General features: G+C 42.4%; 2 protein-coding genes across 3 annotated transcripts in view; both read left to right on the top strand.

The window, feature by feature from the left end:
* LOC147333601 (uncharacterized) overlaps nucleotides 1–1,148 on the top strand; it is a 5,847-nt gene extending 4,699 nt beyond the window's left edge. Inside the window, exon 6 of the mRNA XM_086285812.1 lies at nucleotides 1,060–1,148. Coding sequence (XP_086141938.1) covers nucleotides 1,060–1,148 — 89 coding nt within the window. The remainder of the gene's footprint in view (nucleotides 1–1,059) is intronic.
* A 2,948-nt stretch (nucleotides 1,149–4,096) lies between these two features.
* LOC147333600 (uncharacterized) lies at nucleotides 4,097–23,569 on the top strand. Of its 2 annotated transcripts, XM_086286350.1 has the most exons (10): nucleotides 4,106–4,142; nucleotides 8,427–8,783; nucleotides 11,342–11,458; nucleotides 11,795–12,139; nucleotides 13,175–13,513; nucleotides 21,172–21,513; nucleotides 21,588–21,923; nucleotides 22,841–22,925; nucleotides 23,272–23,335; nucleotides 23,452–23,569. In XM_086286350.1, exons 1-9 carry the CDS (start codon nucleotides 4,106–4,108, stop codon nucleotides 23,312–23,314), a joined length of 2,001 nt encoding a protein of 666 aa, XP_086142476.1. In that variant the 3' UTR covers nucleotides 23,315–23,335; nucleotides 23,452–23,569. The 2 variants fall into 2 exon arrangements, with proteins under 2 accessions (XP_086142477.1, XP_086142476.1); XM_086286351.1 differs by having other exon boundaries at nucleotides 4,097–4,142; nucleotides 23,272–23,560.
* The last annotated feature ends 535 nt before the right edge of the window (nucleotides 23,570–24,104 follow it).

The raw sequence follows: 24,104 nt of genomic DNA, 5'->3' as shown, positions 1-24,104 counted from the left end.
TGTTAAGTTGTTAGAGTTTAAACCAGTGCAGGACCAGAGTACTGTTTAGTTTACTTGCTCTTGTACTTTAAGAATTAAGTGATTATTTAATTAATCTTTAGCTGAGTGTTAATGTCCACTCTGGGCTCTACAATATATTTTGCATTAGAGTTTAAACAAGTAAGACCTGTGTGGTTTCATCTGCTTCTGACATACTTTATAATGTGAAAGTTTATGAGCTCTCATCTCTGTCAACAGGAAGCAGCCCATGTGTAAACTTCATATCCTGTGGTCTACATACCTTATATGTACCTGTGTCTGTGACAGGATGTGGTGTTTATGCTGCTACTCTTTGTGTTTGATGGTTGGTCAGCTCAGCATGAAAGCATTAAATTAAACATAACCTCATCCAACCAACACATTTTACAGGCATGTGTTACTGACTGACCTCCCAATAAAAAATAATCATAATAATCATTTTCATCATTATCATCATCATCATAATTAACAGGATGAAACCTTGAGCAGAACCTGGAGCCCAGATCTGCTGTATAACTGCAGTATAACTAAGGAAGGATTTGAAGTGCTCTAATAGGGTCATATGGTACTATAAGGTCACAAAGGACTTCAAACGAACAGTTTATTCACTAGAATATGTTTTTGTTTCCTGCTTCATTTATCAGGAAGGAGTGACTCATCTCCTCTTTCAGATGTCACCTATGCTGATGTCTCCTTCACACAGGACAGGTGTGTGTCACCAAAACACCAAACAACACCAACACCAAAACAACCCACCCACACACCATCCTTTATAGTTTCAGTCAACACACAATTTCTCACTGTGTGTGTGTGTGTGTGTGTGTGTGTGTGTGTGTGTGTGTGTGTGTGTGTGTGTGTGTGTGTGTGTGTGTGTGTGTGTGTGTGTGTCCAGACAAACATCCTGCTGATCCATTGAATGCCCACTTGGACGTAAGGTCTTACCCTTCAGGTAAACTTGAGCAAAAACTGATGATGATGGTGGTGATTCAGTGTTCACCTTCACATCTACCTGATATTATTCCCTCATATTTCTGTCCCCAGGGTGTGCTCAGGTCAGTTATAGTCAGGTGGTCTTTAAAAAAAAGAAGAAATCTGATGGGTTGACAGGTAACCTTGACAACAACTCCTGAAATAAAACGCCATCAGCAAACTCAAAATAACCACCTCAACCTGACATTACATGTTCTGTTTGAGCTTGTAGGGGGAGGTAGAGACAGCTTCTGTGCTCACTGACATTAAACACAAAATGTTAGTTCTGCTGGATCAGTTCAATTTATTTTATTTTAGCTGTGAACATTAACCATCTGAGCTTACAAGTGTAAGGGCAAGTGGAAATGTGGTCCCAAATCTTAAATTGCACAAAGTCAGTGCAAATCCAAAAAAGGAAGCAGGAAGCGAGGGCGACCCAAAAGTTGGACATCTCAAAGGATGAGGAGAGGAAGATCAGAGATGCACAGCTCCCACCGCCAATCAGGATCTCGCCTGGACAACAACATATGACAACTCCATCACCCCCAACCGGGTGGACCTGAGTCTGGTTCTGCTTAAAAGCTCTTCCTGTTAAATGGGAGTTTTTCCTTCCCACTGTCACCAAAGCCCTTGCTGATAGCGGGTCGTAAGATTCTCTGTATGTAATATTGTAGGTTCTACCTCACCTGGAGGTGACTGTTGTTGTGATTTGGTGCTGTATAAATAAAACTGAATTGAACAGGAGAGGATCAGGGTTCCTGAGTGCACAGGAACACTCAGCTGATCTGTGCGTCACGTATGTTTTACAGCACCGGCCTCCAAACGTTTGGTACCAGGCCACGAGAGTTGAGGCTCGGGTGGGAAATTTATGGTTTTCAGGGCCTTTATCGTTACATTTTTAAATGTTTTTATCATTAACTCGGTTTCCCTGGGTCCGCGTGTTATGAATAAGTCCTCTTTTTTTGTCACTGGTTTTATTTTGTTGTATTTATCCACAACACCTAGAGGCCTGTTACCTAAGGTGACCATGAGTGGTAACAGGATGCAGAGAGAGAGCAGACATTGTGGGCTGGAGAAACATGATGGAATAAAACACAAGCAGGGAAACAAGGCACCAGAACTCACACAGCTATATAAACACAGACACAAAGACAGAGGGCAACAACGCGGGGAAATCTAATAAACAAATCTAAACAGAGTAATCTAGGTTATCTAGAATTAGCTCCACACTGACAAAGTGGACCTAAAACATAAGTAATAATACAAAATGACACAAGAAAATTCAAAACACTCAAATGACCCAGGAACGTGACAGCTTCCTGTTACAACAGAAGTTACTAGTAGATGTTGAGCACAAGTCTGAATCAGTCTTAACAGCAGTTTTTCTTTTTTCTTTTAGTGAATTAATTAGAAAATTACACTTTTACTTCACATTTTCTGGTCGAGGTTTATTCATTAGTACCCTGAGATGAAGTTTATTTCTACAGCACCTTTGGAGACAAGCATCAAGTTCATCGCAATAAACTACGATTACAGAGCTCAGTGGCGGTCCTAGTCTGTTTGGTGCCCCGGGCGAACACTCCCTCTACACACACATTAACCAGGTAAAATACATATTTAGGCAGAATTTTGAAAATATCTTTTTTCATTTTTTAGCAGAATAGTGCATTTTTTCCAATTCTGTTTTAAAAGTCAGGTCAAGGCTCCAAAAGCCCAAAGGCGATATAAGGGTGGCAGCTCACAACAGTTTTTGTTTGCTGGATCATTGTAGTTCAGCTGGGTGTCTTTCCTTTTGTTATATTTTAGTTCAAAATGTGTTAATTACATAAATAAAATGTAATTTTCTCTGTAGCACTTCATGGATTTCATAAGCAACACACCTTAGTTGTTCATACAAAGCATAAAAGTAAAAAAAAATAATATATAGTGTTATCTTCATTTTAGATGTCAAAAAGTATTTGCGGCTCCCAGTGTTTTCTTTTGCGTGGAAACCGGGTCCAAACGGCTCTTTCTGTGTTAAAGGTTGCAGACCCCTGTTCCACACCTTAGTTCACAGATTCACTTTGTCTTGGGTTTATTTCTGGGATTTCACACAACCCAGGATTCAGATCATGAATACATAATGGGCTTGGATTTACAACATTATGAATGAAATGTGGTCTAATTGGAAGAAGCAGGGCCCCCCTCCCCTTTCCACGGGTTGTGTGTGAGACTTTAAATCATCAGACTGTAAATTATAAATTTTAAATTGTTATTGATCCCTTTACCCCGAGTCCTAAAGTGTATATTTATTTTCTTACTTGTGCAAATTCCCTGCTGACTCGGCCTCAGGATGTCTAGAGGGAAGAATCAAGCGCACCCAAATGAGCGCATCAGTGATCATGTGCGCATCACGCAGAAGGAGAGTGAGAGACGAAAAGCAGCAGCAGAGGATGGCAGTGGTGTCGCAGTTTGTGTGATTCCGTGTACGTTAGTGAGAATCCCCCGCCGCCCCGCCCTCTCCTCCCTGTGCCGCAAGCAGCAGGCGCACCTCGCAAACGGAGGGCGCCCTTACTCCCAGCAAATGGGCGATAGAAAACCGATCGGTGCCTGTACCATTCCCAATATGGCTGGCTGATGTCGGGGCAGCATGAGTACGAGCATTTTTTTTATTTTTCATTTTTTTGCCGAGGCCCGTGATGCCGCCCCCCACCACGATGCCGCCCCGGGCAACCGCCCGGGCAACCGCCCGTGTCGCCCGTATCAAAAACCGCTACTGACAGAGCTTTACAAACTACAAACTCTTTACATTACAATTGTGATACACAATGTAACTGTAATGTAATTTACAATGTAATTGTAAAATACAATGTTACAATTGCAAACTACGACACAGAGCGATTTAAAAAAAAGAATAATAGAGAGAATAAAAATAGAGCTTTTACTGAGCTCCTGCTGTCACTGACTGCAGCACTTTTCCCTCGGATGGAATAAGGAAGTCTCTGAATACGTCTCTATGAGCTTTGTCTTTGAAGGTTGAAACCGAAAGTAAAACTTTCTTGTACAGCTGGAAAGTTAGAGCCGTGTGAGTTTTTGGGTGTCGGGTGGAGCAGAGTTGGTTTTCGTCTCTGCCAGGAGGATGAAGAACCTCGTGTCCTTCCTGCTGCTCGTGCACGGTAAGAACTTTGAACCCGTGTATAGTTGGGCTGCCGTCAGCCACAGGGGGATGTTTTCAGTATTTACCGGTCCCTGCTTCAACTCAGTGAATAACAGAATGCTGGATGAGTCACACTCAGTCACAGCTTAGTCTGTTACTCTCCAGGTTTTACAAGTAGTTTTGTATTTTACAAATGAAGCTTTGTCTCCGACTGAATGCAGAGTTTATTTTAACTCTTATATGTTAACCCAGTTTTTTTTAAAACTTTTAACCTTCCTCTTGTGTTAGGGTCTGCACCGACCCATTTTAAATTTTAAATGCATACAAGAATCACATAAATTTGTCTATTGCATCAAGGCTTTTTGACTTTGTCAGGAACCTTTATTTAAACAAAATAAAACAAAAAAAAATTTATTGCTGAATTATAAAATGCTCTGGTAGAAATTATGACCTTTGTGTTGTTAGGGTCGGTTTTGACCCAGTTATGATAATACGATGATAAAGCAATAATTGGAGCTAAAACTGAAATCCTAAGTGCTGAAACACTGACAACCAGCTCCTCTTCTATTCATGTGAGCTTTCTCATTTTGCGTGGCTTTCCAGTATACCTGCACAAAAACATAACAAACAAAGACAGGCATGTCTATACATGTCAGGTGAATTCTCTTATTTGAATGGTCATTTGACTTGCAGAGTGCACATTTACAATTTGTAGCATGCAAAAATGAGAAGAAGATTTACAGTGAGCCAAGTTCTGGATCACATTTTTGGTGAAAATGAAGGAGAGGACACAGAGCAGCATAGTGATTCAGATGAGGAGGTTTCTGAGGAGGAAGACAATGTGGAGTATTATCCAGAAGACACAGACACATCTGATGAGTCAGATGAGGAAGTCACTGGTGCTGAAGCTGCTCCTGCTGAACGATTCCAAAAGTGGTAAGATCTTTTGGAGCTCAGTACCTCATGATGTACATGGCAGGGCAGCTGCTGCAAATGTCATCAAAATGACCCCTGGAATCACAAGGTTTGCTCTGACCAGAGTCAGTGACATCAAGACATGTTTTGAGCTATTTATGCCATTGTCACTAAAAAGAATCATCATTACTATGACGAACCTTGAAGGAAAAAAGGTCCACGGCCACATGTGGAAAGACATTGATGAGGAATACCTGGATGCTTTCATTGGTGTTCTTCTTCTTGCTGGAGTGTACAGATCCTGCAATGAGGCCACTGATAGTCTATGGGACGCATCAACAGGTAGAAATATTTTCCGGGCAACAATATCACTTCAGACATTTCAAATGATATCAAGAGTCCTCAGATTTGACAACAGAGAGACCAGAGTGAGATCTGACAAGCTTGCTCCCATCAGGGATGTCTGGGAGAGATGGGTGCAGCTCCTTCCGCTGATGTTCATCCCAGGGCCAGAGGTGACAGTGGATGAACGTCTTGTTCCTTTTCGAGGAAAATGCCCCTTCCGGCAATACATACCCAGTAAGCCAGGGAAATATGGCATAGAAATCTGGGCAGCCTGTGACGCATGAACCAGCTGGAATCTGCAGATTTACACAGGCAAAGCTGCAAGTGGCATCCCTGAGAAAAACCAAGGAAAACGTGTGGTCCTCGATATGACCAGTGGACTGCAGGGTCACAATATCACTTGTGACAATTTTTTTACCAGCTATGACCTCGGACAAGAACTTCACAAGAGGAACTTACCATGGTGGGAACAGTGAAGAAAAATAAACCTGAGTTGCCTGTTGAAATCTTTCAGGTGAAGGGCAGGGCTCCACTTTCCTCAAAGTTTGCTTTTACAGACACCACCACTGTTGTCTCATATTGTCCAAAAAGAAACCGAAATGTGATACTCATGTCTACTCTTCACAAAGATGCAGCTGTATCATCAGGAAGTGACAAAAAGCCCACAATTATCCACGACTATAACAAAAACAAAGGAGGAGTGGACAACCTGGACAAGCTGACAGCCACGTACACATGCCAGAGAATGACCAGAAGATGGCCAATGGTTGTGTTTTACAACATCCTTGATGTGTCTGCATATAATGCATTGTGTTGTGGAGCCACATCCACGAAGGGTGGAACTCAACCAAGAAAAAAACAAGCGGAGACTGTTTCTTGAAGAGTTGGGAAATTCCCTTGTCAAGCCACACATTAGACCAAGATGCTGCAGCCTTTGTCAGACAGCTGCAGAGCTCACCCAGCACTCCATCCATACCATCAGCAACACAGAGAGAATCTGCATCAGCATCCTCCTCAGCCAGCGCTGCCTCAACATCAACCAGAACAGCCCCAACCCCAGTCAGGCCACCTGATTCGAAAAGAAAGAGGTGTCAGGTCTGCCCAAGCAGTAAGGACAGAAAGACAAATGTATTGTGTTTCAACTGCAAGAAATATCTCTGCAAAGAACACACAAAAAGTGTCACTTTTTGCCACACATGCCTCTAAAGCCACACATACACAAGCATGTTCTTGCACATAGAGGTTTTCACTCTGATTTAGCTTTGTATTAGTTTTGGAACTTGTAATTGATTTCTATTTGTTTGATTTTCTTGATTGGCTGTTGTTTATTTGACCATGCAAATATATATTTTGCGTCATGACCTGTTCTGCTTTACAAATTTTTCAGTTTATATTAAAGTTCTATTGCTGAAAAAAAAATACTTTTTTGCCTTTTCTTGATGTAAATATATATGGGTCGAAATTGACAATAGATGTCACTTTAGTTATTAATATTAATTAAAAAAAAAAAAAAAATTTATTTAAGAGATGGTTTCTGTGCCCCTCAGTATTAATCAGGTAACATAACAACCTTTTATTTATATATGTTTCTCCTGAGGTTCATTTTACCTTTTTTTTTAATTGAAATTGAGGGGTGTACTTACAAAAAAGGCCCAAAGGTCCACACCGAAAGTATTAACACCAACATTTTCATGGATAAGGAAGCCTAACTAGGTAACCAAGAGATGAGAAACAAATTGCATGATAGCATATTCTTTTTAGTGTATTTTATAACTGATTTAATACACGGGTCAAAATCGACCTGTTAACATGAGAGATGATAACAGAAAGCTAACCCAAGAGGAGGGTTAAGAGCATGATTAGCATGTTTCAGAACCTTTTCACAGTAAAGGAAGCGGTTGGCTGATCTCGGGTGACCTGTAGGAACTTTTATTAATGTCTTTCAAACAGAAGCAACACAAATGGTTGACATTTGTGTTGCTTCTGCTTCTTCTCAGCTTTACGTCATTAATACACCATAATCCCTGAGCTCTGACCAGGAATGCTCCCACACAATCTGCAGTGATCAAACGTTTGCATTTCACTGATTTTACTGTCAAAGTAGAGGAGTGCTTCTGGTGTGCCAGGAAGAAGTTTGCGTGTGTGTTTTTAGCTGGACTGAAAAGGATTTTTACCCTGAGGCAGGAATGTTCAGGCTTAAAATGACTTTATATCATTTATGACAGATTAGATTAGATTAGACCAACAAGTCATTTACAGCAATTTGAATACAGGCAATAATTTTTTTGCCAATTAGCAGAAAGTGTGTGTGTGAGCAGACAGCAGACAGAGAAGCGCATATGCTGAATGAGCTGCTTTTAAGGAAATAAACATGTCTGAGGTCAGGTTAATCAGGGTACAGTAGGTGTGCAGTTACGTGAGATAATGAGCTTGTTTCAAATGTAAAAAGTGGAGTTTTGAAAACATAGAAGGTAAAAATATGAGCTCCCCGAGAAATACTCAAGTACAGAAACCTGAAAACGAAACATCTGGAATTCAGAGAAGCGCTGGAGTTTGAAAATGGAAAATGGTCCATGTTTCCTCTTTAACATCAGTCTGTGAGCTGAGGATAGCAGCGGTTCTGGTCTGATGGAGGGTTCTAGCTGCTCAGCTGTCCTGGCTCTGCTTCGTCCTGTTGTTGAGCTCATGATGCTCCAGATGTTGTCAGCTGGTGAAAGGTCCAGACGGTTCAGCAGCCGGACTCGTCTCTTATGAAGCTGTGTTGCTGGAATAGATGAAGTCTGCGGTTTAGCATCCTTTGCTCAAACATGAAGGCCTTCCATTAAAACTTGTCTGCATGGAGCAGATGTTTCTTTGGCACCAATTTATACCTTTGAGCGCTGATGGAGGCTCCTGATGAGCTTCAATATGTTTTCAAAGGTTTCTAGTGTTACACACTGTGGTCATTACTGGTACTAATTTAAAACCTCTTGTTATAACTCATCCCGACATGTGACCCACCCTGTGGACAGACTGAATGACGGGACTCTGTTTCTCTCCTCAGTTTCCCATCATGCCTCAGGGGTGGAGGTGTATCAGGTGTATGAGGGGGAGGAGTCTGTCCTGCTGCCCTGTCAGGTACCTGTTAATGTTTCCAGTAGCTCCACAGCAGTGGTCTGGGACCGTGATGAGTTCAAGATCCCAACAGTCCACATGCGTGTGCAGAGCGGCGATGATATTCTGAACGATCAGAACCATCGTTACACCAACCGAACATCGCTGAAAGCCGACGGCCTGCAGACTGGAGACCTCAGCCTCACCCTGAGGAACCCTACAGTCTCTGATGGTGGGACCTACACCTGCATCGTCCGCAAATATGGACAAGATCAGAGCAAGACGCATGTGCAACTGAAGGTCAAAGGTCAGTGTGTGAAGCTGTCTGTACTGTCGTTATGATGTGTGTACAGTAATGTCTGACTGGAGTCTGAGATGTTGTAACTCTGAGCTCACACATCACCACTGGCTGATAACTAGGGCTGCCACAAACGATTATTTTGATAGTCGACTAGTCAGATCATCATCCATTGGATGTAAAACACCGGGACCCCAGAGTAAATTCTGAGCATCTCACACTTCTGATGATCAGCTGTCTGCTTGACGTTTATTCAGCTGTGTAAAAACTATAACTTTAATCTCAGCCAAACCGATTTACTCAGGAACAAATAAAATACTGACAAAAGCCAAACAGTAACATTTTTAAGTTATCTAAGTGACTCATATATCATGTTTAACCTGAGTAGCGAAAGACAGCGGTGGGTTTGAAAGCGATTTGCCGGGAGTCCGGTGTTCTCACGGCTCTAGTTAGCCTTGCCCCCGGCTCGCTATCGAGCTAGTGGGTAACAGACGTCTCCGAAAACGTCGGAGCGCTTTTGAAAATATGTGGTGTCTTGATAAACTGAGCAGATATTTGAGGTTTCCACAGCTACATTCTCGCCTGAAAATATGTTAAACGTTTATTTTGTGACCCAGAAAGAATAATAAGAGTAATATTAAAACTAACTAGCTGCCGCCATTGTTGGAAACTGAGCTGGGCTGCGCTATGAATTCTGGGACACAGCTTCTTCTTCTTCGGGGTTTAACGGCAGCTGGCATCCTTGTACATGCACTGCTGCCATCTTCTGTTTCAGTCCGTTATTACACTCTTAAATCCTGCTACTTATTCCTGCGTCTTTTGTGATCTTACAAAGCTTCAAACGACGCGTCGACTATTAAATCAGTCGTCGACGATTTTGATAGTCGACGTAATCGTGACTAGTCGACTAATCGTGTCAGCCCTACTGATAACACACATTCCAAAACACTTAGTACAGGTTAGTGGAATTATACAAGTTCCATGGCCATTATGGGACACTTCATTAGGTACACCTGTAAGCTGTTCATTGATTTAAATATCTAATCAGCCAGTCACATGACACCAACTTACTGCACCTAGGCATGTAGACATGCTGAAAAAAACCTGCAGAAGTTCAAACTAACCAACAGAATGGATTCAATTCAATTCAGTTAAATTCAGTTTTATTTATATAGCACCAAATCACAAGAACAGTCGCCCCAAGGCGCTTTATATTGTACGGAAGGACAATGATGGAGAAGGAACAATGATTTTAGTGACTCTAAATGTGGCAATGAGTGCTGGTTTGAATACTTCACAAACTGGTGATTTGCAGGGATTTTCCCTCCAATCATTTGTGAGTTTACAGAGAAGGTCTGAAACACAGCTGCAGGCTAAGGCCACACCTTGGTAAATGGTAAACGGACTGGTTCTTATATAGCGCTTTTGTACTGTTCTGAGCACTCAAAGCGCTTTACACAACTTGTGCATTCACCCACTCACACCCATTCGCACAAGGACATTGTTCTAAGTGCTTTCTAAGTAACATTCACACACATTCATACTCTGATGGATGCATCGGAGAGCAATTTGGGGTTAATATCTTGCCCAAGGATATTTGGCATGCAGACTAGGGGAAGACAGGAATCGAATCACCAACCTTCTGATCAGCAGATGACCTGCTCTACCGCCTGAGCTACAGCCACATCTGTCTGCTAAGACCAGAGCACAGACTCACTGGACAACAGAGGGGTAGCATCTGTTTCCTGGCTTCTGCTGCAACATTCAGATGGTAGAGTCAGAGTTTGGTGAAAACATCTTGAAAGCATGGACACTTTTGGCCACTTAAATACCAACTGAGCATTGTTTAAACCCCACAGCCATGACTGCTAATGCTGACCGTGTCCATCCCACAATGACCTCAGTGTATGCTTCCTGCAGGGTAACAAAGCTGAGATCATCTCAGACATGACAATGAGTTTACTGCACTCTGACGGCCTCCACAGTAACACATCTCAGTCCAACAGAGCGTCCTTGGTATGTGCTGGAACAGAAGAGTCACATGATAAATGTGCAGCGTGTGAGTGATGATGTCACATCTGAGCCATTAACAAGCAAAGGAACAGGATACCAGCAAGGTGTACCTAATAAAGTGTCCAGCAAGGCTCTGTGACAGTGGCTCTGTAATGGTGTGAAATCTAAACTGAGAGATGTCCAAGTGTCTCCAGCAGGGGACACAATTCAACTTCAACACATATACACTCACTGCCACTTTATTAGGCACACCTGTTCAGCTTTTCTTTAATGCAAATATCTAATCAACCAATCACATGGCAGCAGCTCAGTGCATGCTGTAACTAATAAAATGTCTGCTTAGTAAGAACCCATCATGTTTTCACTTATAGGTTGCTGACATCTTGCTAGTTGAGCTGTAGATTGTACGGTCCACTTTTGTTACATTAAATAAAAATTGCACCTAAAATTATTTTATTTTGTGAATGAGCTCATTGATCAGGACACAGAGTAGTGAACGAGTGAGGAAATCTGCTGTGAATGTTTCATGTTCAGGTTTCTTCTGTTCACCACAGAGCGGCCTCCGACCTGGCCCTGGGTCCTCTCTGGCATCCTGGCTATCTTGGCTCTCCTGGCTGTCAGCAGTGGGATCGTCATGTGTTATAGATATAAAAGGATGAAATGCCCAGCAGGTATGATGACCTTGTATCTGCGTGTGCTGCTGTTTGGTTTGTTGTTGTAAACCAGAACTGGACAGGAAGTAATGAGTGAATGATTTTCCTCTTATTCTTCCTTTGTGGGCACTCATTTGATCTGAGCTTTGTGCAGTTGTGGCTTGATGCTAATTTGCAACATTTGAGATTTGTGGCCCTAAAGATCTCCAGTGGATACAGTTGTTCTTATTTTTCTGTCCTTCATGACTTGGGCACTGAAACAATCAAACACGTTCTCTTTGAGGTCCTGGTAGAATGATGTGTTGGTTGTTGGTGTTGTGTGCACACCTCATGTTCTGCTCTGTTTCCTCACAGACAGTCAGGTATTGTTGGTGGAGATTTCAGAGGGAGAGAAAAAGTCTGTCCTGCTGCCCTTTAAAACCACAGAGGATCTTCCCCAGGACGCAACAGTGGAGTGGAGACTCACTGACCCCAAACACATGCAGGTTCACGTGTATGACAGTGGAAAAAATCAGCCGGACAAACAGGACGAGGTGTACCAAGGCCGCACAGAGATGAAGGAAGAGCCACTGAGAGATAAAGACCTCAGTCTGAAACTAAAGGAGCCCCGTGTTACTGACACCGGAGTCTACACCTGCAACGTCAGCAGCAAGGATGGAAGCCTCCTACTTCAGAAAGTGGTGTCTCTCACTGTCAGAGGTGAGTGGAACAGCTTTGATTGTCTTCTGGATCCATATCTGTACAAGATCAAACTGCTGCTGACACATTTTCATTTGAATGAATAAATGCAGACATTTTGATTAAACTTGCGAACTGAGGGAGCTGTGTGAATCCGATTAAGGCCTGCACAGACCTCTGAATGAAAAAAAAAACATGGGATAACATCTGCCACTTAATTCCCTGTTTCAGCTCATTAACTCATTAATTTCCACACTGCTTGTTTCTTCTACAGAACTTAACATCTGGCTGTACTATGTCAGATCTCAAAGGAGCTTGCAAAGAAAAGCGTCTGGACTTCTTTAAGTTACTTGAAGACGTTTCACCTCTCATCCGAGAAGCTTCTTCAGTTCTAAGGTCAAATGGTGGAGAGCATGTGGGGGGTTACTCCCACTAGGTTTATATCTGGGACTCTCCACCATTTGACCTTAGAACTGAAGAAGCTTCTCGGATGAGAGGTGAAACGTCTTCAAGTAACTTAAAGAAGTCCAGACGCTTTTCTTTGCAAGCTCCTTTGACTATGATGACCTGGATGACTGAGAACCTTCACAGACATATGTCAGATCTCCATGGCAACATATCCATGACAAGAATTTTTGTCAATAAATTTACCACTGTCAATATAACAACACAAAAATAAGGGTCCATCACACCACATGTGACACACACAGAAGCAGAGTCAAAACAAAAGTTTGATCCATGCTGTGTAGCAGAGGCTGTGATTCCTGCTGACTCACTGCTTTGTTAAAAACACAAATTCCCCAGCATCATGCTGAAGGGTAGACGCTGTAAGTTTCTGCAGGTGTGACAGAATAAATCCAGAAGACTAAAGAAAGCAGCAGATAGCAGAGCAAAGCAGCAATTTGTGGAGCCTCACACATCAACACACAAGCAGTCGAGCTCCAAGTCAGAGAAACACTGGAAACAGGAGCTGCTGGTTACACAGCAGAGGACATGATGGAGGATCCACCTCACTGATGTCTGTCTGTCTCATGTTCTACTGTGTTCTCCTCTCAGAGAGCCAGATGGAGATGGTGGAGGTGACAGAATGGAACAAGTCTGTCCTGCTGCCCTTTAAAACCAAAGATGACCTTTCTCAGGATGCCACAGTGGAGTGGAGACGCTCAGACTCCAAACACAAAAAAGTTCACATGTTTCAGGGCAGCCAGCACCTTTCAGGTGAACAGGAGGAGATTTACAGAGGTCGCACAGAGATGAACAAAGAGGCGCTGAGAATCGGAGACCTCAGTCTGACCCTGAAAGACCTCCGACTAACTGACAGTGGAGTCTACACCTGTACTGTCTGCACGCATGGAAAAGTCCTGAAACAGAAAGTGGTGGTGCTCAGTGTCAGAGGTCAGTAAGCACATCAGAGAGGCTGTGGTATGTTGTCATTTCCTGTTGTCAACACTCTGGACTCCATTGACTGTATGAAAAACATGAAAAAAGGAAATCTGCACTACTGGCCAAAAGTTTTAGAACACCCCACTTTTTCCAGGTATTTATTGGAATACATGTTGTTCAATTCCAATGAATAGCTTGAAATGGTACCAAGGTAAGATGTGAACTGCCAGAGAAATCTTCACTTTCTAGTTTGTACAATACTTTCATTTCAAAGTGCAATTTTACGACATAATTTTCAATAAAAAACTGTGGTGTTCTACAACTTTTGACAGGTAGTACATCTGACCAAGCATAACCATCTTAAACTTAACATAAATAAGCAGTTAGCAGTGGCACTTCATTACTTTGTGTGTTAGATATTTAATAGTTGTTCTGCCTCGATTAGAGTTAACATGTTTATAGTCAGTGTTGGGGAGTAACGGAATACATGTTACGTATTTAAAATACAAAATATGAGTAACTGTATTCCGTTACAGTTACCATTTAAAAAGGTGGTATTCAGAATACAGTTACTTTGTTGAAATAAATGGATTACACGGCGGTTCTTTCCTTGTTTCATATTGTGGCGGGTCAGGACTGTTTGGGTTTTGTTTGACAGCTATGTTCTGTTGTTCCAGGCGGCAGCGTTACGGTTGCCATGGTTACAGGGTGACGCTCTCTCTCTGCGTGTTTCCTGGGTGAGAGAGCGCCTTTTTGTTGTTGTCGTGCTAAGCTAATTGAGCCTGTGCACGAGACAATGCTAACTTCCTGGTTTGAGACCGGATGTGGGGTTGTGCATTTCCGGTAGTTTTACTTTGCGGTCAATCGCTACTGCGAAGATATCCTCCAAAATCATGTCCAAAACTCGAAAATGGAAAGATCGCGTTAGGTTACAAAGAGCAGAAGGCGGGAACACTCACCACTGTTGTGTCATAAAAAATCTAATGACCAACTTTGATGTTTAAAGAGTTTAGATCGATCAGTTGTTTACGTCACTCAACACAAGCAGAACTGCAGCAGAAGACACCTCGTCCACATTCAGAAGCACATCTCTGTGTAGTGACTGGTCTTATGATTTAAACAGGCAAATGTTCAGCATTCAAACTACAGGTGAAGAATAGTCAAACCAGATGTTTCCCCGTTATGTCGAGACCAGCTAGTCAAGTACACACCTACACAGCATGTTAACAAACTGTGAAAAAAGCCACACAAAAAATGAATGATTGCTGGTAACGGTTTCTATACATTAGTATTTACGAAGGGTATGTTGTGACTTACCTTCAAAATTACAGCGGTCCCTCGCTATAACGCGGTTCACCTTTCACCTGCTGTTTCACAGATTTTTTAGTGCAAGTTTGCTACTTATTTTTTTACGTCACATTGTGTCCTGCGTCCTGATCGCTGCAGACGATCTCCTCTGTGACGTCTCTCCTGTACAGTACAGAATCGCTGCATCAATGCTGGCAGTGTGACTCTGAAGTGCAGTGCTGTATGTCCACGATGCCCACAAAACGTTTTGCACCGTCAAAAAATAAAATTGGCTGCTTGATTTCACCTATTGCTGGTTATTTTTAGAACATAACACCCGCGATAAACGAGGGACCGCTGAGAAATATAACATTTGAATCCCTTTTCTCTTTTGCTCTGAGGCGCGGGGGGAAAATATCGACAAGTCGATGAACATCATTTACAGATATATTGGGTAAATGCCCGAGACATCTATAGAAATGTAAATCGCCGCTTGATTCATTCATTTGCTTAACTTGTTTTGGACTGTAAACAGGGCGTGAATAGGACACCGGAAACAAAGCTCCCCACAGGAGTTTCCGCACCGGAAGTAGCATATGCTAACGTGCAAATAGTCTATAGGCAGAATGCTACCAGTATAGCTCTAAAGAATGTAGCATCATAGGCAGTGTAGTCCGTGCTGCAGGGAGAATGGACTGTCATACTCGTTATGTGTCTGTGAGCGAGGGAGGGAGAAAAAGGAAAAGTACGAGTTGTCATCGAGCAGAAACGGGAGCTGGAAGCATGTAAATATAATAACAACCACTGCAGCCAAGAAGAGTGCCTGACGAGCCCAGCTGTAAGTAAGCTATTAAGACTCGTAGGGCTGCTCAATTAATCGAATTTTAATCACGATTACGATCTGGGCTTTCAACGATCATTAAAAATGACTGAGCCAATTATTAGCCCCTCCCTCGTGCTTTACTCTCGCGCTGCTCCATGTGGCAAATCGAGCGCACCTCTCTGCATTTCGAACACGCACCACAACAATTAAGAGGACCCAAGGGAAGCTCGGAAAGCTCGGAAAGCTAAGCAGAAGTTATTTGGAGAGGAGAGTGACTGCCGTTGGTTGAAAAGAGAGGTAAAAAAAACAAACTTCAGTGGTGTGGAAACATTATGGGTTCGCGGAGTCAGACGTGGATCAAGTAGACATAGTGGTCGTGTCCAAATTCATGGGCTGCATCCTCCTGAGGCCGCATTTGTAGACCGATTACGTCACAGCGACGCGCCGAAGGCTGTCCAAATTCGTAGACTCCTCCGAATGCAGCCGACAAATGCGTCCTCCTTTTCCCCGAATTTGAAGGATGGGTCGGGTGTGTCCTTTGTGGCCTACCATATCCCAGAATTCATAGCGCGGCCCAGCCAAACTCCAGTTTCCAACAATGGCGGCCGCTACTAAGTTTTAAAATTACTCATACTAATCTTTCTGGCTCACAAAATAAACTTTTAACATATTTTCAGGCGAGGAAGTAGCTGTGTAAACATCAAATATCTGCTCGGTTTATCAAGATATCGCATATTTGCAAAAGTGCTTCGACGTTTTCAGAGACATCTGCTACCCACCAGCTCGACAGCTAGCCGGGAGCTCGAGGGTTACTGATGCGGCCGAGAGAACGGCACAACTCCCGGCACATCATTTTCAGATCACCGCGGACTTTCGCTGCTCGGGTTAAACGTAAAATATAAGTCACTTAGACAATCTAAAAATGTTATTGTTGGGCTTTTTTTCAGTGTTTTGTTTGTTCGTGAGTAAATCGGTTTGGCTGAGATTAAAGTTATTAGATTAGATAAAATAAAACTTTATTAATCCCCCGGGTGGGTTTATCGAGGAAAACATCTTATTTTACTGTCACTATATATCATTCATAAAGCACCGTCATTATTTCATCGTTACTTCATTAGTCTGTATTACTTATCTTCAGTTTATCATGTATCATTTATCGTTTATTTCAGAGCACGTAGGATAAAACCCATTCTAGATGTAATACTCTATTATGAAAAAACCACCAGTTTCGCTGTGGGTCCAGTCAGGCCGCAGTAAAAAGTCATATGAGGACACGGTGAACTTTTGTTGGCTTGGACCTACACTCACAAAACTACACAACATATCACACACTTTTTTTTCTCTAAAGTAGCAGCTGATGTCTATATAAGGAGAACTTTTGGAGTGAGGGGAACTTCCTGAGTTCTGAGAACTGACTGATACTTATCATGTGACTTGACGTCATCATTGCAATAAAAACCTTGTGAAGAGATTGTTCGAGGGAGATCAGCTCTTAAAGGCTTGTGATGCTCATCTTCCCCATATGTACATATGTATAATAAAAATCACTATTTTGACATCTACTGAGGACCATGCAGTCGTTTGTCTCCTCCTCAAAAACTCGAACCTTGACAGGTTCCTCCTTGGTTTTTACACAGCTGACTAAACGTGAAACAGAAAACTGATTAAACAGAAGTGTGAGACAGTCGAGAATTTACGCCAGTGTCCTGTTATATTTTAGATAGCAAGGATCAGACGGCTGAGTTTATTAAACTCCACCAAGACAGCGGTGACGCTAATCAGAAGGCTAGACCGTCCAATTTCACGGCCGTTTACTTCCGGCCTACCCGACCTTCTGAGGACCCGGCCTTCGCGGTCTACGTGGGCCGGGTCCTCAGAAGGATGCAGCCCATGAATTTGGACACGACCGCCGTGTAAACTTTGCTACGGTGTCATAGCTGCACCACAGAGCAACACTGCAAAGTTCACTAAACATAGATGTTTAGATTTTTCATTTATTTTTTATATTGCAAACATTTGCACTGTTATCAGTATTTGCACACTGTTTTATATTATTTTTTAAAGTCATTATTCAATACATTGTTATTGTTAACCCTTTAAATCCCTGTAGAACCGGAACCGTAAGCTAGCGCAATAATTTTTTTGCATATGAAACCAGAGGAGTTGTACTTACATCTTATGCCATCAGCTTGTCCTAGGTCACGGTTTCCTTCCACATAAAGCTTTGCAAAAATTGCATTAAAAGCGCTTGCAGGAACAAAAATATAATATTCCAGAAACAGGCTTTGCCGATCCGATCAGCTGTTCGTAACACTTCCCACATTGAAAAAGACGTCAAGACGAACTATCGCATGTCCGCCATTTCCTGTTCGAAACCGGAAGTGACGTCATTTTTCGCAGAAAATGTAGTTTTTTACTTGTAGGCCTTAAAAGCCTATACTGGTGTTTTTATAAGTCATTTTTGCCTTTTCTGAATAGTTTCTGGGATGCTTAGAACTCGAATTGCACTGCTGGAAATAGTTTATTTTGATGCACATGCTGTTTTCTTTGCAAATTTGCATCATAGGATTGTTTTTTGTTTTTCCTGCAGTATATAAAAATTGCTGTATCTCCAAAATAAAACTATGAAGACACTCAAAATAAATTTCCTGTGGTGGGAAACTATTTTTTGCAACTTTTTTGTATTTAAAGTTTTGAGGGATAAACCTCTTAAATTTCTCCAAGTAGAAATATATGTAAAAAAACAAAAACGATTTTTTTGTAGTTTATTGCACTTTTTGCAATTAATGTAATTACTATGGACTTAATGCATACATATTATTAAAATATGGGCTATAACAGTTGTATTGATATATAGCAACTTGAAATGCTCCCAAAAATGGCTACACAGCATGTAAAAAAAATAATATAAGCTCTGGCGGACTTGGTTCTATGGTAGGTCTTAAAGGGTTAAATAAATATCGTCAAATAATCGAGATCTCAATTTCAGTGAAAATAATCGTGATTATCATTTTTGCCATAATCGAGCAGCCCTAAAGACTCGACTGTACACTGTGTTCGTGTTTTCCTCCAAAAACAATAAGCTCCATTGCAGCAGCCTTTCAACTCCTCTCCCTGTCTCTCGCTAGCAAACTTGACCCAGACAACAAAGTAAAGCTATTTTTCGGCTACGAGCCCGACACGAACCCAACGTATTAGCCAGAGGTCCCTTTACTACGGTTCTGAGCCGCGGACCTTCAGTAATAGTAATAAATCACACAGCAATAGTACATTCACGTAGTTGTAAACAGCATGATAATATATTAAGTAATCCAAAGTATTCAGAATACTCTGATTGAGTAACGTAACGGAATACGTTACAGAATACATTTCGGGGCATGTATTCTGTATTCTGTAATGGAATACATTTTAAAAGTAACCTTCCCAACACTGTTTATAGTAAATCCCAAAAAGTTGATTCTGTTCATCTGGATGTCACATTTTCAGTGGGAGAAACATTTCATTGTGTGTGCTCAGCCCGTGTGAGGTTTATGTGTGTATAGATGTGTGTATTACTTTGTGTGCCTCCGACTGAGTGTGAAAGAAACTCATCCCAACACCTTCCTACCAAGTCCAAGGTGTTCTGGTTGTGGTGTTTAGAGCTGCCTACCAGTGGGTTCAGGATCGAAGCCAAAAACTTTGATCTTTCAGTTTCAGTACTGAGTAAAAAAATGTGTGGTTTATTTTAATCAATGGGTTTGAAAAGCAAGGGCTGAAATTTCTTTGAGTTTCTCTGTAAGCACTCATTTAAATCCTGCTGTTAAAGGTATTTTACTATTTATTTGAATTTTTCTAAACATCTGCTAGGGCAAACTCACCTGCAGCTAGAGTATCATTGAGAGAGTAAAGAGCTGGTCCAGTTTCAGTGACCTAGAAGAAAACCACATTGTTCTTCCTCTATCCAAAGTACGACTAACGGATGGACTCTCCCTTCCAGCACCGTGGCACAGACTTTCCCAGGGAGGGTGAGGAGTGTGATCCTCCTATAGCTGGAACACACCCTCAGGTCCCCCTTCTTAAGCTCCTAAGACCCGAACAACAAATTACCAGATTTATTTTTACCTGATTTTTGTTTCTAAGAAAATGAGAGCCACATATGAGGATATTTGTTTAAAATTTCAATAGAACAGTAACAGTATAATGTCCTCGTAAGTGGATATCAGGGGTATGTAGAGCGAGATTTAGTATTTTGGTCTAAATAACCCAAAATGTGATTTCCAAATATGTGGATGCCAGGTCCTAGGAGGTTAACCATCTTAAAGCCAACCAGACTCTGCTTCTTGGAGTGGAGTCCTGCTGACTCCAACTACACACAAGGCCCATGACAGAATCCCAACAAGACAGTTTTTTTTCCATGGCTTCTCTGAACCCTTCCCACATCCTAGTTTTTCCTTCAGCTACCACCCAAGCCACGTTCTGCTTAGCCTGTTGGTACTCATCAGCTGCCTCCTAATTCCCACAGGGAAACAGAGCCCGATAGGACTCTTTCTTCTGCCTGATGTCTCAGTCAGAATGCTGTAGGTGATGGGAGTTGAAGATCTTAGAGACCAGGACTTGTGCCAGGTATTCCCAGAGAAACCTTGCTATATATTTAGGTGCGCCAGGTCTCCAATGCATACAGTGTCCAAGACATTCGGCTTCAGATTGATCATCAATCACATGCATACACATGCTTACAAGTGCACACACATACACACATAGTGCCTTGTCTTTTGTAACCATAGGGGGGTTTTACAATGGGAGGTGCTTGTGTGTACTGTAACTGTTTTCAATAAAAGGCGGTAAGTTGAGTCGAGGTCGTCTGTGGTTGGATTCAGTGCTTTCCTGAGACACCAAGCGGGCCTCCCTTGGTAGCAAGTAAAAGATGTTCGTCTTGTTTGTCGTTAATGACAATAAGTTTCTTAACCAGCGGGGCCTGTGGAAGCGCAGACCCAACATCTGTAGTGTCTGTTTGTCTATTCTGGCAAGTACATTGAAAGTAAAGCAAAAGATGGAGTACTTGTATATGTATACACATAAAGGGCCAACAAATGTGCCTGTGTGAACATTCACATTAAATAAATATTGTACCTGGAACTGCTTATATCCCTCATACACGCTCCTACAGGCTTTGGGGGTTTCCGATGATGCACTAAACAAATTTTTTTCATGCCCATATTTCACTCCCTGTATGTTCATACGCCACTAGTTCATGTCCTGAACTTTGTCTTCTCTCTGCTGCAGTTTGTTATTTGTCCTGTTTGTTATGTGTGGTCTCTCTGATCTTCTTCCTCTACCCCCTCACCACCCAAAAGATGGCTACACCTCCTTGATCCTGTTTCTATTGGAAGTATCTTCTTTTAAAATGAATGAGATTACCTGATCAGTGTGGTTCTCTCTTTGGTATTTTAGAGTTATTTTCATTGTAAAGCACTCGGATATACTTTTGTCGGGATCTGACACTACATAAATCAAACTGATATGAATTAACTGCAGCACATAACTTCTGCCTGTCTGTACAACTTGTTTCTCCTTTCTTCAGTCTACGAGCTTCAGACAGTGGAGGTGACACCGGGGGTGAAGCCTGTTCTGCTTCCCTTCAAAACCACAGCTGACCTGCCTGAGGACGTCAGAGTGGAGTGGAGACGTTCAGACCTTGAAGATGTGAAGGTCCTTGTTTATGAGAACAGCCAAAAAAAGCATGAAGAGCAACACCAGGACTATCAAGGCCGCCCTGAGATGAATGAAGAGCTACTGAGAACCGGAGACCTCAGTCTGACCCTGAAAGACCTCCGACCTACTGACAGTGGAGTCTACACCTGCACCGTCTACAAAAATGATGGAGCCATCCTGAAACAGAAAGTAGTGATACTCACTATCAGAGGTCAGTAAACTCATCTGAGGTCAGTAAATGTATAACTTGTGTCTGTATTTACAGCTCATGTTGTATTTTATCAGGCTACAAGGTGGAAATAGTTGAAGTAACAAAGGGGAAGAAGTCTGTGCTGCTACCCTTTAAAACCACTCTTGATCTACCCGATGATGTCACAGTCGAGTGGAGGCGTGGTGATTCCAGAGACACAGTCCACACCTATCAGCACGGCCAAAACCTGCTAGAAGAACAGGGACAGGATTATAGAGGTCGCACAGAGATGAATGAAGAGCCACTGAGGACTGGAGACCTCAGTCTGACCCTGAAAGACCCCCAAAACACCCACAGTGGTTTCTACATGTGCACAGTCTCCCAGGGTGAAGACATCCTGACACAGAAAATTGTGATGCTTACTGTCAGAGGTCAGTGAATGCAGCTTCCTCCACCCACTGCTCTTTTAGTTGAGGAACTGCTGTGAAAACATCAAGTGTCCATTTTTGTTGAGTGTCAGATGCCAAATAGATTCACTTAATACACTCATTCTGAAACAATATTTAAATGTTAACCATTAGTGTAATTTTATGGTTCTGCTTTGTCTTGAAATGAGGAAAGGTTCCCATAGTTTTCTTTGATATCACTGAGTAATGTCATGGTCCTGGGCCATGTGGGCCCAGTATTCTTAGTTTTCATGCATTTTTGTATTTTGTTCTTTATTTAGGCCATGTTTTCTGAGTTGCCCTGTTGTGTTGTTCCCTAAGTGTTTTCCCTTCATGGCTCTTCCCCCCTGTGTGCCCTCTATGTATTGATGAGCCCTCGTCTCCCCTTGTGGTTGTTTCATGTTTCCCCAGCCCGTTATGTCGGTGTTTTCCCCGTGCTCTCTCTCCTCCTGTCGGAACCTCTGCCTCTACATGTCATGTTCAGTTCACCCCGCCCTGTCTCGTTATGGTTATCTGTGTCACCTGTGTTCCCCGTGTGTTCCCACTTTCCTCGTTAACCCTCTGTGTATTTCTGTCTGCGTCTTCCTCTGTTCGGCGTCGCGTTCTCCCTCATGTCGTGTGGATCTCCCTGTGTCTCTCCGCGTATGTTAGTTTACTTTTCCCAGTTTAGTTTTGTATTTCCTATGTTCTGCCATTCCAGCATTAAAGCTGTGATTTTGAGTTCATCCCCGTGTCTGTGAGTTTTGCTATTGGGTCCTTCTCCTGCCTGCCACACAACGTATCATGACAAGTAATGGTTGCAGTCCTGATTCCGATGTTTCAAATATTCTTGATAACTCGCACCAGAGATTGAAGACAAGTTAAATGAGACTCTGAATCAATGTTGTCTGTTTCCTCTGCAGGAAAACATGGTGCAAGCTTTACAGAGCAGTTTCAAGGCTTCAGAAATAAGAGAAAACCCATGACTGATGGACCTTCTCCCACTGTGTAAAGTCCTCTTCCTCTTCCTCTTCTTGTTGTTGTCTGTTGTAAAGTTGGTGTGAAATGTAAAGACTGGAGCTGGACCATTTATAATGAATCTTTAACTCAGCGCACATCCTGCAGGTTTAAATCCAATATTTGCTAAAACCTCAGCTCACATCAGAACCTGAATCATTCATCCTTCTTTCAATCTTCTTTACTGATCAAGTTTGTTTTATTTATATTAAATATCTAAGTGTAATCATGTGACTCATTATTTGGAACTTGGTGTCAAACTGGAAATACCAATGTTACATATGTTGATCTTTCGCTTGCTTCTTCCTGGCTGACTGTTCTGTCTTCTCTGGACCAGGATTCATGAATCTATTCCACTCACTACTAAAGAAGCAAGTTAAATGGAGGAGAAGAGCTGGCAGGTAGGTCATTGTGCACAGCCGTCCTTCTCACAAATGTTTGATTCAAATTACATGCAGATCTGTGTTTGATCCAGTGTGTATCTCTGACTGAATGTTCTCTCTCACCTTTGGAAAAGGACGATCTTTCGGATTACCTTTATATTGGGGCCACTTAGTTTTCCCTGTATACTCCTCTTTGGTTCCACTTTTAGAAAACATAATCTCGGATGGACACCTGCTCATTCTCTGCAGCTGGATCCTTCACTTCCTGTCTGACAGACGCCGAGTGGTCAGACTGGGCAGCATCACCTCATCCCCCATCACACTGAACACTGGTGCTCCACAGGGGTGTGTACTGAGCCCTCTCCTGTACTCACTCTACACCTACGACTGCACAGCCACTAACAACTCCAACATCATTGTGAAGTATGTGGACAACACCACAGTGGTGGGTCTTATCACCAACAGTGATGAGACGGCTTACAGGGAGGAGGTCACTGTTGCCGAGACAACCATCTTACCCTCAACATCGCAAAGACAAAGGAGTTGATAGTGGACTTCCGGAGGTGCAGAGAAGTACACACCCCCATCACCATCAACAAAGCTGCTGTGGAGAGAGTAAGCAGCTTCCGTTTCCTGGGTGTACATCTGGAAGACGATCTCACATAGTCAGTACACACAAACAAAACAGTCTCCTTCTTTCTCAGGAGACTGAAAAGATTTGGCGTAAGCCCCCATATCCTCAGGACCTTCTACCGCTGTGCCACTGAGAGCATCCTCACTGGATGCA

Source organism: Aulonocara sp. 'chitande type north' Nkhata Bay, linkage group LG3 (genome assembly GCF_057382095.1).
Source record: "Aulonocara sp. 'chitande type north' Nkhata Bay isolate Kocher_YH1m ecotype deep benthic linkage group LG3, A_spYH_male_GT1.1, whole genome shotgun sequence".
Classification (NCBI taxonomy): domain Eukaryota; kingdom Metazoa; phylum Chordata; class Actinopteri; order Cichliformes; family Cichlidae; genus Aulonocara; species Aulonocara sp. 'chitande type north' Nkhata Bay.
The sequence above is the reverse complement of the archived record's forward strand: the minus strand, read 5'-3'. Positions and strand labels throughout refer to the sequence as shown.

What these genes read in the sequence shown, in the direction of transcription:
- LOC147333600 (XM_086286350.1), top strand. Translation starts at nt 4,106, where the DNA reads ATGAAGAACCTCGTGTCCTTCCTGCTGCTCGTGCACG. An exon ending in GGTGGTGCTCAGTGTCAGAG is followed by an intron (nt 13,514 to 21,171) that starts GTCAGTAAGCAC and finishes TCCTTTCTTCAG; the next exon opens with TCTACGAGCTTCAGACAGTG. An exon ending in TGTGATGCTTACTGTCAGAG is followed by an intron (nt 21,924 to 22,840) that starts GTCAGTGAATGC and finishes TTTCCTCTGCAG; the next exon opens with GAAAACATGGTGCAAGCTTT.